The sequence below is a fragment of the Exophiala oligosperma genome (genome assembly GCF_000835515.1).
Source record: "Exophiala oligosperma strain CBS 72588 unplaced genomic scaffold supercont1.9, whole genome shotgun sequence".
In the NCBI taxonomy this organism is placed as follows: domain Eukaryota; kingdom Fungi; phylum Ascomycota; class Eurotiomycetes; order Chaetothyriales; family Herpotrichiellaceae; genus Exophiala; species Exophiala oligosperma.
Genome location: NW_015622826.1, coordinates 817,736 through 830,880, shown reverse-complemented (window position 1 = coordinate 830,880; position 13,145 = coordinate 817,736). Strand labels below are relative to the sequence as shown.

Genomic DNA, 13,145 nt, shown 5'->3' with positions numbered 1-13,145 from the left:
GTTTAATTGTGAGGACAAGTGATCTCGTAGGGGTTGGTGAAGTGGCAGATGAAGAATACATGATAACAAAACATTCCTTCCTTTTCGCCTTTATAACGGGCCTGGTCACCTACCTCCTAGTATGGCAAAGGTCCATTTTACAAATTGTCAGTGATATCAGTTAAACATCATTGGTAAACGAATACGCATCTGCCGTCGTCGTGGGACTTTTCTGGGCTTTGATCTGACTAAATTAGACACTGGGGCCCGCGTTGTTCTGGCAATTTGAGATCCGATGGTAAGCTAGTGATCTTTGCAAAGTGAGAGAGTGAATGACCTGAGCAATACATTGACCATTCTGCTATTTGAAATAGTGTCCAGCGCCACAATATGCCACTAGGAACGATCTCAGAAAAAGTGGAAGAAGGAGAAGACGATGATGGAAATGTGGCTCTGGTTATTTGTGTTTAGTTATGGACCTGCTGAATTTCGATTGTCAGACGACGGGATTGGGGGGTGGCTTCTGCAAGATATAGTGGTCAATTGCGTGGGAATTTTTGTCAGACAGAAAGACATAGGATTTTAAGGCCCTCGACCTCTTCCGTGCATTGTTGTTTGAAGCTGCCTCGTTCCGATCCAATGCCGCTATCAATACGGAGTATGATGATGACCCTTCCCTTACTCATTCACAGCCTCGCCCTTTCTAGCAAGAGGAGCCAAATCTCGGCTTTTCAGGCTAGAGGAGTAGAGTTTGATGACCTGGTACGGAGGTTATGATCGATACGAGTACGGAGTCCCGAGTTTGTACAAGTGTTGACCTCAAGTAGTTAGGTAATCTCAATGGTCCAGAAGCCTCAGAAAAAGCAGACTCGAAATGACACATATTACGCCGTCATTCATGCAAGCCATGATTTCAATCCTGATGCTTCTACCTCGATCCCGACTGTACCGTAGGATGCAACTTCTTCTCCTTGGCCGCCTTGGTCGACCCTGCAAAAGCCTTCTTCTCGAAACCCGCTTCCAGAGTCTTGGTCTTTGTGTCGTCCCGGTACGTCGTTTTTTCCTTGGTGACTGACTTTGTCGTGACAACACCGCCGCCCCTCTTGACCTCGACCGTTTCCTGGCTCAACGATACATTGGCCGGACTCGCCTCGAGTGGGTTGCCGTATGAATTGTCACGACCGGACTGCTTCTGCACCTCATCAGGGTCGGTGGTCTCGTCAAATGCCACTGACTGTGCGGCCACGGCGTCGTCGGTGCCGGACTTGGACTGTTCATCTGATTGGCGGTCGATGGTTTGACGATTCTGCTGGGCCATGCGTTTGTCGACACTATTCGGTGTGGATTTCAGGGCACTCTCGGCCTCGGTGGCGTAGTGTTGACGGGCGAGATGGACATGGCGTGGGCCTGGATGGGTTTGCACCTGGCGAGAGGTAAGACTCCTCAACAAAGGACGGGCGGTAATTGGAGGCATGTTGTGTCGTTCTCGATAGTCCCCCAGAATGAGTTTTGGTAGAGAGGGTTGCTCGGTTCTCAAGTGTAGGTGTTGACCTTGATGTAGAAAATATGGAAAGAATGTGGTTGGTACCTGTCTCTGACAAAGAGACGATACCTACCTATATGATCGGCATGAGGGTGAAGTCAGTGACAAGTATTACATCAGGGGGGGAAGTGGCCCATCGAGCCTATCGGATATTCATCTCCTTTTACTCCGTATTTCCCCCCCGCAAAAGGCTTTAAGCACAGTACCGAGAGATCCTTAGCGAGCCACCCAATCGATACCTACAATAGGACTTAATGTATTCGTACCCCTGAAATAGTGTACTACTATTCAAACACCTACAGTACCTATTCTTTTAGGGCATTGGAGTACAGAGCAACTACTATTATCCACCTGCCTAAGGTAGGTATCTACTGTGCTCTACTATCAGGTGGCTTGATTGTTCTGATTCAGCTTTATTTGACCTGTTCACAACCGGCCTTTAGAGCACTTGCTAAAGCAAAACCATCATAATCATTATCATCTGCCATCATTGAAGCTATCCCCCTCTTCCATCCCACTTACGACACCTAGAGGCACATTCACATGTTCCGTCAGGTGAAGGCGAAGACAGTGCGATTTCCTTCAGCTGCCTGACGACATCCAATTGTTCCGCTTCCCAACGCTGGTCTGTTGCCTCCACCTCCAGTTTGCATAGTATTCCGTGAGCTGAAATTCCCCTCGGATTTTCCAGGTGCAGATCCGCGCCATACTCTACTAGCCACGTCAGACAGGCACTCAAGCCGTTCAAAATCTTCTTGGGGAGGCCGGTAAATAATAGTCCAACTCCTCGCAGTAGATGATGGGACACGGTTCGTCCCAAGTGGTCGCGCTGGTTGATGTCAGAAACGAAGGGCGCGAGGAAGATCACAATATCCATGCGGATGCACCGCGCAGCCCACATAATAGGTGTGTTGCCAGTGCGGTCTACCGAATCCACGTCGGCTTGATATGTGCTTGTCAGCAACTTCACGAGTTCCAGATTTGGAGTCATTGCGGCAACTGACAAGGCACTCTGGCCAGATTTATCTTGAAAGTTGATTTTGATCTTGTACTCAGATCGGAGAGCCTCAGGTTTTTGGAGAAGACCGAGCACAATCGAGTACTTCCTAGCCCTCAATGCATGCATTAGAGCAGTGGAACCATTGCAATCTGTTTCATTCAACATGTTTTTATTTGCATGGTGCAGCGCTTCCATTGTCGACAGGTGACCTCCTTGAGCAGCATAGAATAATGCGGGCATTCCGTCGCTATCTTTCAGGCTTGTGATTGCTTCTTGCCAGGAAGATTGTCTACTTTCGAGAAAATCAATGTGCGATGATGTTATTCTCTTGCACTCTTCGCAAAAGATGTCACCATTTTGCATAGATCCGGCCGAAGAAACACGATCAAGATAGGTCTTTAAGACCGCGGTGGTACCCATTGATGCCAGTAAGTGGAGTGCAGAAATGCCATGAGAATTATCTTGAAGCATTCCGGGATTGACAATTTGCAATGTTTCCCATGCACTGGCGACGAAGCCGAAGTTGTCGAGGAATGAGAATACTTGTTTTTGCAAGGACTGATCATACCCTCCACGTTCCCAGTGTGTTGCCCAAAATTCTGCGGAATAGGCATGAAAGGGGAATTCCCGCCATCGTGTCAACGGCGGCGAGATGTCATCGAGATGTCCTGTCGCATATAAGCTCAGCTGCAGATAGCTCAAGCAACAAGAAGCCAAGACTGTGTGCGGACTCGAAAGAAATCCGTTGTCCAAGGATTCAAGAAAGGTCTGTGTGGTATAATGGACGATTCGAATGACCTGGCTTTGCATATCAACCGTCACGAGGCCAGCACACACCGATATCATGAGGTCGGGATCGTCTAGATCATATTCGGGATCGATATTCTCAGAGTTTTCATCAACCGCAATACCACGACGAACCTCATCCATAGCTAACGGCTTGAAGCTGAAAGTAACACATGTCAAGATCTTTCGAGCCAGCTCTCGATGCTCTTCTGGTTGACACTGTATTCTTCGTAAGCTGTCTTCATATGCTCGGGTGAGGGTATCACCAATATTTCCGGTCTTCTTGAATTCATCGAGAGCTTTCAAGATGTCTTTGGGTTTTGTCTTAGCGGATAAAGTGTCACAGTGCAATTTAGCGAGCAGAAACCTGCAATTAGGTTAGTACCACGACACAGAGATACAACTGACATTTGCGTACATTCCTTGAGCACCCTCACAGACCTCTTGTATGATCCGTAGATGTAGCTCTGGTTTTTTAGCAATGCATGTGATGTTTGGTATTGTTGCTCGGCAAAAGGTCTCCAGATCATGGCTACTGGCCTCAATATGCTGGCGTTTGTGATTCTCGGGAACGCCGTCAATTGTCACGAACGGCCGAAACGTTGCCAGGATGCGAATGCCGACTTGGGGTTTGAGGGCCGCTTGCAGACGAAACAAGAGTTCGAACACACGGTGCCACGGTTTTCCGCCTTCTTCATTTGGGCCTTCACATTCGTCTAGTGCGTCGATCACGAAAAATGCTGTGTGAGACCCTCGCAGCGTGCTTTCCAAAGTTTGGCACAGTTCAGTCCAGCCGGGACGCTTTTCTATCCCTTTGTACTTGTTGAACATATCCCTGACCGCATGAGCTTTCCCAGATTGGTGCTGGAAAAGCTGCCTCAAGAGGCTGCTGATAATGTCAACTGGTGACTGGATTTCGTGCCTCCTGAAGCTGCTGTAGAAGTATGCTAGTGCCAGGGTATCGCTCTGTGAGGTATAAGTCTGCAAGTCATCGATGAGCATCGACGCAAGGAAAGTCTTTCCAACACCGGGGTGCCCATCAAAGAATAGATTTGCAAGGTCTCCATTCCGCCAGTCGCGATACGAAGGATCGGTAAGGATCCATTGTCCGGTACCAGGCAGTATTTTGCTGAAATAGTCATTCTGCCATTCAGAGTAAGTCGCAGGTGCAACCCAATCAGCAATGTCCCGGATTTCTGCAGCGTCCGCGGCGACTGCGAGTGTCTTCACTCCTTGTGCAATATTATTAAGCTGCGTTCTGAGGATGGTCAATAGGTGAACAAGGCGAAGACCTTCCCAGCGTCAACTCACCCATCAAGCACAGCTTTCAGAAGCTGGGTTGCCGAAACTAGTCGTAGACTGAGCTTGGAAGCCACAGCAGGATCCCATTTCATACGCTTCCACAAGCGACTCGTTCGTTTGGTTGTCGTTGAATTCACCGTGTCGAGTTCGGTGTGAGAGTCAATGACGGCGTTCAAATCGACCAAGACGGATTCACAATTGGTCGCGGCACTCTGTAAGTTGGCCTTGACCGAATCTTCATGGTCATCATCTTCGATTTGGACTTTGAGGTCATTGATCACAATCTGGAGAGTGCGTGTTCTTGCTGAGTTAGCATACTCGATCCCGGTGATGTGGGAAGAGAAACTCCGCACTCATCAACTAGCGCAGCATATTCAGCCGGCGCTCCCTTGAATCGTTTCCTCGTCCCTTCTACCAGTCGCACAAGCGCAAGGAAATCACCAATGGAAAAACCGAAACTCATGGCGTATGGAGAACAATTAAATGCCTGGTTGCTCTTATAGATGGATACAGCTTGGGGACTGCGAAGGAGAGAAACTCAGAGCAAGAGCGAGCAGTCAGGCTGAAATAGGCGCCTCTCAGAAGACAAGCTGGCCAACCACAGCGTAGTGGGTGAATGAAGCCTCATTTTCTGCGCCAAGGGAGGGATCAAAGTGGCTGAGTAGCATACATTTGACTGGGATTGAATTCAAACCCGCGGCGTCCTCGAGCTGTAGCAATGGTGACCATCGCCAATGAAAACGGTGCTGTGTCACAAGAGTCACCCAAGTAGCCAAAGCCAAAAATTCAGAATCATGGTTCAAGAACATATTTTGCATTATGATAAGGTACTGCGCATTATCTGCGAGGAGCATACTCTTGGCCTACGACGTCGTGGTCGAAGACGGAGCTGAGCTCGTCGCCGAAGCAGTTGTACTTGTGCTTCCGCCAGTGGACTTCTGCACCTGTGCCTGTACTACTTGACCGGCAGTGTTGAAGACAATGTCCACCAGGGCGTTGAGTGGGCTATAAGAATACGTCTTCTCAGTGAGACCTCCGGATAATGATTTGCTTTGACCGGTGTAGGTCATGTTGGTGAGGTAGTCGCCCACTATGGTAGACACTCCTCCGACCTCCTGTACAATGTTCCCGAGATTGTCGATGAGGAAGGACAAACTAGTACCTCCTTGAGTGATTGTCCCCAACAAACCGTCGACTGCTCCGACGATAGGTTCCAGCAAAGAAGTGACGTTGTTGATGGCAGAGATGAGTAGTGGATTGAGATCGAGGGACTCGAATACTCTGTTGACAATGTCCACCAAATGCCCAAGTCGGACGATGAGTTCCAGGTTGGCATCGACATCCGAAATGGTGAGGTTGACTTCTTGAATTGACAATGCGACACCAGCGTTCAGAGTCACCAGCGATGCCACCTGGGCGTTCAAGTTGATGTCTGCTCGGAGATCCTCGACGTCGAGCTCGATGCGCCCAACAGATAGTGTGGGCACATTCAGATAGACGTCAGGCACAGTCCCCGTCGATGCTGGTACGGACGTTGTGGTTGGGGGCCTGGTGGTGGTTGTATTTGAGAAGGGCGTTGTGGTTTGTGCATAAACACTCTGGCCGTAGAACAATACAGACAACAAGGTCAGACTGACCTGAAATATTGACCTGGACAACATGTTGGAAGGAGTAACTGCGTCTCGAGTAGAACAGAAGAAAGACAACGAGCGAAAGATCTTCTTTCCTGCCCAAGGTATTTACCCTCCGCTCGCCATCGACTTCTCAATTTCCGCAATGCAATTTCGCAGACAAGGTCGCTGGCGAGGGTAAAAGTCCATTCTTCATGATGGAGCTTTTTTGCCGCAGGTGTTTCAGGTAGAACAAAATAGCCTTCAGGCTTGTCTGCAATGATCCTCATAGCCGTTCGAAAAACAGGTTTGGTGGAAGATCCCCCGGTTTCTTCACCATCGGTTCGAGCCTTACCCCTGTCAACCGAGATTAGCGGCGTCTCACCCCTAACCTAGCCCTGTGAGATTCCAGGCTTTTTGCTGGGTTCTCCCACTTCGTCTGTAAGAACACCAGGTGTTCTGCATAGAATGAACTCCTGTCGGTAATGCAGATGAAATTAGATTTGCTCAAGACGGGCAACTATCATGTCGACGCACTGCTCTCGTTATTTTGCAACTGTCACTGGCAACAATTTTTGGACCTGAAATCTTTTTCTTCAGGCGTTTCTCAAACATCTCCAGACAGTATCGCACGTTGTGCTGTACCAGTTTGTGATGTTGTCCATACTCTTGTTCGTGTTGTCCACATTGTTGGCTCTTGCGTCTTCGCAAACGATATCCTCCGGGGATGGCTATACTGGGTACTCACTGTCTGTGAGTGGCGACGGCGAGTCAACAGTGTACGAGACCGACAATACCGACACTTCGAACGGAACTGCTGTGACGCCACCGGATGTCTATCTGAATGCCAGTGTATTCGTCGGAGAGATCGACATCACAGTTTCGAATCTGACAGCAAAAATCAATCTTGATGCTCAAGTTCTTTCGTTGCTGCAATTCAACGCTGGTGTCGACTTGAGCATCAATCGTGTGGCGCTGACCATTCAAAATGTGTCGGCCAAGGTCGAACTGGAGGCAAGGCTCGAAAACCTGGTTCTCATGATCAACGACACACTCAACTCCATCGACTTGAACCCAATTATTGCAACCTTGGGCCAAGATGTCGGCACATTGGTGAACGACACCGTTGGAGGGCTCGGAGGTGACTCGACCTCGGATTCCAGCGACTTGTCGGCTCGTTCATTCAACCTCGACCAGGGCATTCTGTTTTCAGTCAACAACTACCAGGGAAACACCCACAAAAACCGAATCTTGGATCAAGCGGGAAACATAGTCGACCAGTATCTTCACAATGATGGGACGGTTTACCGAAGTGAAATCGTTGGGTCATATTGGCATGATATGACTTTCACTGGAGAAGAGAGAAGTGCTGTCTTTGACGGCGAAAACGTCAAGGAACTCGAATACTCGTATACCCCTTACAACGGGTTGAGTATAATAGCTTCAATCTTCCTTGACACGCAGAGCAATGTGGTGGGAACAAGAGTACTGAGTGAACTAGAGGGTGGTGGATCAAGCACAATCAGTGCGGACTGAGTACTTGTAGATGTTAAGAGAAGCAAAATTTATGCACACATGTCTCTGAGATTCTTCGTGACGCGCTCTTGATGTCCACCTGGTCGCTTCTGGTGGTCTTCATGGCTTCCATATCCACGCGATTGGAGGAAGAACGGGAGTCCAATTGACTGGTTCTCCCAGACTTTGATTAAACGGGTGATGCAATACTCGTTACAATCCCAATTCTTGATCATGACTTGTTTAGCGCGCTGTCGTCTAGGCGTAAGTCGAGCACCTTGATTTTGAGTCAGGACGCAATTAGTTTGACCTGTCAAAAGTTCATTGTAAAGTCAGCACCCCAAACCCATATCACGTGTCAGGCTGAACTGTGATTTTTCAAGATCGACGTCAAGGAGAACATTTTAGATCGTCACCTGCAAAACATTGTTGGGATACTTGACCAGCGAGACCAATGGCGCTCATGGATTAAAAAGAGATCACTTGAACACTGGCCAGCAGCGCCACCTCCCCCCACGTCACAAGCATGTCGTCTCATTACACGACGGAACCTCCGCCAACAGCGTCCGTCCTCCTTCACACCACGGCCGGCCCTCTGACGCTCTCCCTCTTCGCGAACCAGACGCCTCTGACATGCCGGAACTTCCTGCAACATGTCCTGGACGAGGACTACAACAACAACATCTTCCATCGCATCGTACCGGGCTTCGTCATCCAGACTGGCGACCCGACGGGCACCGGCGAAGGCGGGCAGAACATTTATGAAGACCGAGAATTTGAGCGCTACGATGAAGACTGGGCCAGGGTGATGGGCCGGGAAAAGGACGAGAGGATCAGGTTCGGAGATGAGATACACAGCAGGCTAAAATTCAATCGAAGAGGCCTGGTGGGCATGGCAAAAGGCTCGGGCGAGGGTGGAGGTTATGGAAGCCAGTTCTTCATCACGCTGGGGGATTGCAGGGCGGAACTGGACGGCAAGTGCACCATGTTCGGCCGTGTCGAAGGCGAGGGTATATACAACATCGTCAAGATTGCAGAAGGCGAGCTCGTTGAGGGTACAGAACGACCCATATACCCCGAAAAGATTCTCAGAGTCGAAATCCTCGAGTTGCCAAAAGGAGACGCGTGGCAGAAGATGCGCAAGAGGGACAAGGTCGCGGCCCGTGTCGTTGAGGCACCGACAAAGAAGAAGGTTCCCAAAAAGAAAGGTGGAAAGACCCTGCTCAGTTTCGGAGGTGATGAAGGCGACGACAATGGAGGAGACGTAGCCGTCCGACCCAAGAAGGCGAAATTCAATCCAGCATTGATCGATGCAAGTGAAGAGGCCGATTCTATACCAAAGAAGACAGGAGCTGCACCGAAACCAACACCCAAGCGCTCACCGTCGCCGAGTACAGTTCCGCAAAAACGTAAAGCAAGCCCGGCCCACGAACCATCCTCAAAGAAATCAGCCTCGCCAGTGCAACGTCGAAAACCATCATTCCACGATCCGATGACACAATTACCATTACGTGACCCCGAATCGCCGTCTCGCTCACCCACGCCAGACGAAGAACAGCCATCCAAGTCCCAAAATTCGACGTCGGCAAACTTGCAAGCTGAGATAGCCGCACTCAAGGCCTCGATGCGCCGCGGTACGGTGACCACGACAACTGACACGACGCACAAAAAGTCGGCGTTGGAAGCCTTGATCCCATCCACCAGTACCCGTGGCCGTAAGCGTCCTAGGCCAGGTGAATCCAACTCCAAAGAAGACGCCAACGCTCTCAAGATGCTCAATGCGTTCAAAGCTCGTCTAGAATCTTCATCATCTACAGCATCATCAAAACCGATATCGTCACACAAAACAAACGGCGAGAAAGCTCATGACGTTTCAGAAACAAAAGTGGTCAGCACAGCTAATGATGACGACAACCAAAACAGTGATAACGATGACGGGGAGGCAGAATTGTGCGACCTCCACTTCATCGCAAATTGTCAATCATGCTCGAAATGGGACGAAGAGGGTGCAGCACAGAACCCAGACGCCGAAAACGACGACGACGACAAGGAATGGCTCAGTCACACGTTGAGTTTCGCCAAGGACAGACTCGGCAAGGACTTGACATGGAAGAAGAAAAACGAAGAGGAACTCGTGGTGATTGATCCACGCGAAAAGGAGCGTGAGCTCAAGACCGATCGGAAGAAACGTGATCGCGATCGTGGTGGCAAGAACCGTGACAAGGACAAGGGAAAGTCCAGGGAGGGACGATGGTGAAACCCTGAGCTGTGCGAGTTGTGCAAGTCGTGCTTGACCTCCCATCTGGAGTATAGATACATCTCTCGTACTTTTTTGGCAGGATGTTGAACTTGCACGGAGAATGAATCATGTGGCTCCGTAATGTCCGCCCGCCTATCCGTCTGTACAAGATGAAAATTAATTGATACGATTCAAAGAAGCACAAAAGCCTACAAAAGACAACCTTTTTTCTACCTTCTTCGTAGCTTTAACGTATCTTTTCCAAAAATATAAATGTCAAGATGTCGAGGGGTAATTTTTGTTATTAACGATCTTTGGCGAAGATATATACACCACGCTTTTCTATCTATATGTATTTGTACGGATTCATGATGCCGTTCGGGTCATACAGATTCTTGATCTGCTTCATCAACCCAAGCATGGTCTCGCTGCGACTGTACCCGATGTACTTCTTCTTCGCGATCCCGAGGCCGTGCTCGGCGCTGATGCTGCCGTTTCTCTTCTGGATCCACTCGTACACCCAGGGCTCGATGGCCTCCTCGACCTCCTTGGTGTACCTCCGCACGGGGACGTTGAGATGGAGGTTCGAGTCGCCCATGTGACCGTACCCGACGACGCCGATCGCGGGGTGTGAGTCGTCCTCCCCGATCAGGCCCTTGGAGGTCAGTCGTTCCCTCGTGTCCTCGACCAGCTTGTAGAGCTCGGCGAGCGGTATCGACACGTCGTACTTGTACGTGCCGCCAAAGTGTCCGATGGCCTCGGTGATGCCCTCCCGCCAGCCCCACAGTGCGCGGACCTGGGTCTCGTCCTGGGCCAAAACGCCGTCGGACACAATCTCCTCGCCCATGACGTGCTCCAGGAACTTTTCCAGCTTCTCGTTGTCGTGCTCGGCGTTGGACCCGCTGGTTTCGATCAGGCAGTAGAAAGGGTGGTCGCCCTCGAGGGGTCTCTTGTTGCCGGTGACCTTGTGGACGAAATCTTGACTTTGCGAATCCATCAACTCAAACGCCGACAAGATCTCGCCGAGCTGGACCTTGGCCTCCTTGAATGCCTTTTGGACGTGTTCAAAGGACGGGAGGCCAAAGTAGGCGACGTTGACGGCTTTGGACCGTTGCGGGCATTGCACCGAGACACCCGTGATGATGCCGATGGTACCTTCTCCGCCGATGAACAGTTGTTTCATGTCGTAGCCGGTATTGTTCTTCCGTAACTTGGAAAGGTCGTCGACGATGGTACCGTCGGGAAGCACAGCTTCAAGGCCAAGGACGTTGCCGTGCAAAGAGCCGTACCGCAACAGCCTCAGACCTCCAGCATTCGTGGCTACGTTACCACCGATATGGCATGATCCTTTTGCTCCCAGGTCCAGAGGGAACAGGTGGTTATGCTGAGCCAGGAAGTTGTCCGTCACCTCGAGGATGACACCTCCGTCCACGACCAAGATCCCACTCACGTCGTCGAAGCTGCGGATCTGGTTCATGCGTGCTAGCGAGATGACAATCTCGTCAAAGACAGGCACGCTTCCTCCCACCAGGCCGGAGTTACCTCCTTGCGGCACAACGGCCAGTTTGTTCTCGTTGCAGTATTTCAGCACCTTGCTCACTTCTTCCGTGCTCTTCGGCTTCAACACCAGCTTCGTGTGTCCTCTGTATTTCTTCATCCAGTCTCGGTTGAACGCTTCAAGGTCATCTGTAGCGTCTTTGGTTACACCGTCGATCACGGCTGCGTCGTCGCCAAGTGCGGATTTGAAGAACTGGACATGGTCCGGGGTGATCTCGGCGAACCTCGAGTCACGCTTGATGTTGTACATGTCTGTCGTGTACTTTACATTGTGTTGCGGCTCTGCGGTGTCCTCTCGCCGCCGGGAGGTGCTGGTGAAACTGCGTATGGGTTCGTAGAGCGTTCGGGCGCATTGTGGTTGTCGCGCCCGAGGGATTGAAGGCTTTTTCAGTTGGCGCAGAGCACGAGTAACGCTCCTTGATGTCGTTGGCACAGCCATGTTGCGTCTGGGCGACCAAAGCGAGGCAGGGGAAGTGTGGAAGATGAGGACACAGCAAGTGGAACGCTAACAAAAGAACCGAGAGAATGGAAATAGAATGAGTGACTTGAGGCAGTTTGTACTTTTACGAGTCTTTAGAATTGGGGAAAGCGACTTCGGGCAATTATCGCAGAGGGGCGTTTTCTCCCCCACTCTTCCTCTTCCTCTCCCTTCTTCTCGGGGAGAAAACCATCCACATCTTAGAGCTATAACATTCCTTGCCACCAGGGCAATGTAGGCTATAGCCGCTTGCTGTAGGAAGCTCAACACTACCCGTTCCCGTTGGGTTCACGTAACAAGAGACAAAGCCTCTGTGCGGTATCTATCCTCCTTCCGACTCACAACATTTCCCCTGCACAACGCCTGATCCAATCCGCCGTTTCCTCGGATCGACTCAAGAACGGACAATGCCCTGAGTCCATCATCGTCACTCTGACCTGTTTCCCAGCCGGCATTTCCTTGTTTGCCGCTTCCACGATGAGCCTCTGCGCCTCCAGAGTCAACATGAGATCATTCTTGCACATCAGATAGTAGGTTGGGACCATAAGGTGTCCGGCGAATGACACGGGGGTCCGATAGCCCTCGAAAAGATGCGTTTTGAGCATCGAGGCCCATCGCTGAGCGGCGCTGACCGGTAGGTCGTGGTACAAGAGCTCGATTGCACCAGGAGGAGTGGCTGGCTTGCTGACTTCGTATTGACGTCCATCAGAGTAAGTCGAATGCCAGACCTTTATGGAAGGCGGGATGTGGCCCCCTGTGCAGTCCAGAACCGACATTCCTGCTGGAATCAGTAAACCGGAGATGGTCAACAATCCCGCAATGCCATTCGTGTACCCAGCTGCGCGACGTGAGAGCTTGTCGAGATCCTGGCAGGCGGCCGAACCAGGGATAGAGCTATATGAATGGGTCAGAATGACAATGTCATAGTCGGGATAATCGTTCAGCTCGCGGCCAGCAGTGGACTTGATAGCCTCAACGTCCTCAATGACTGCGTCGGTTACAGGCTGGTTGGGTCTGGAGGAGAGGAGGCTCGGTAACCGGACCAAGATGACCTTGTACTCCTTTGCTCGTAAAGCAGTTGCAAGAGGCTCGAAATGTGCTGGTTCATGCCACTCGCCAGGCACCACCTTCGCCAT

The 13,145-nt window shown here is 50.7% G+C and overlaps 5 protein-coding genes across 5 annotated transcripts; 2 read left to right on the top strand and 3 right to left on the bottom strand.

The window, feature by feature from the left end:
* Positions 1-5,473: 5,473 nt before the first annotated feature.
* PV06_08880 (uncharacterized protein) lies at positions 5,474-6,376 on the bottom strand (the record flags this gene model as incomplete). The annotated part of the gene is made up of 1 exon (XM_016410262.1): positions 5,474-6,376. The coding sequence occupies exon 1, from the start codon at positions 6,269-6,271 to the stop codon at positions 5,474-5,476; it is 798 nt and encodes a 265-aa protein (XP_016259284.1). The 5' UTR covers positions 6,272-6,376.
* A 498-nt stretch (positions 6,377-6,874) lies between these two features.
* PV06_08879 (uncharacterized protein) lies at positions 6,875-7,756 on the top strand (the record flags this gene model as incomplete). The annotated part of the gene is made up of 1 exon (XM_016410261.1): positions 6,875-7,756. One exon carries the CDS (start codon positions 6,875-6,877, stop codon positions 7,754-7,756), a length of 882 nt encoding a protein of 293 aa, XP_016259283.1.
* Positions 7,757-8,164: 408 nt separating this feature from the next.
* Positions 8,165-10,127, top strand: PV06_08878 (uncharacterized protein). Its single transcript, XM_016410260.1, has one exon. It carries the CDS (start codon positions 8,262-8,264, stop codon positions 9,990-9,992), a length of 1,731 nt encoding a protein of 576 aa, XP_016259282.1. The 5' UTR covers positions 8,165-8,261; the 3' UTR covers positions 9,993-10,127.
* A 130-nt stretch (positions 10,128-10,257) lies between these two features.
* Positions 10,258-12,086, bottom strand: PV06_08877 (uncharacterized protein). The gene has a single exon (XM_016410259.1). The coding sequence runs from the start codon at positions 11,968-11,970 to the stop codon at positions 10,321-10,323; it is 1,650 nt and encodes a 549-aa protein (XP_016259281.1). The 5' UTR covers positions 11,971-12,086; the 3' UTR covers positions 10,258-10,320.
* A 162-nt stretch (positions 12,087-12,248) lies between these two features.
* Positions 12,249-13,145, bottom strand: PV06_08876 (uncharacterized protein; the record flags this gene model as incomplete). Its single annotated transcript, XM_016410258.1, has 2 exons — positions 12,249-12,261; positions 12,352-13,145. The coding sequence occupies 2 exons, from the start codon at positions 13,143-13,145 to the stop codon at positions 12,249-12,251; spliced, it is 807 nt and encodes a 268-aa protein (XP_016259280.1).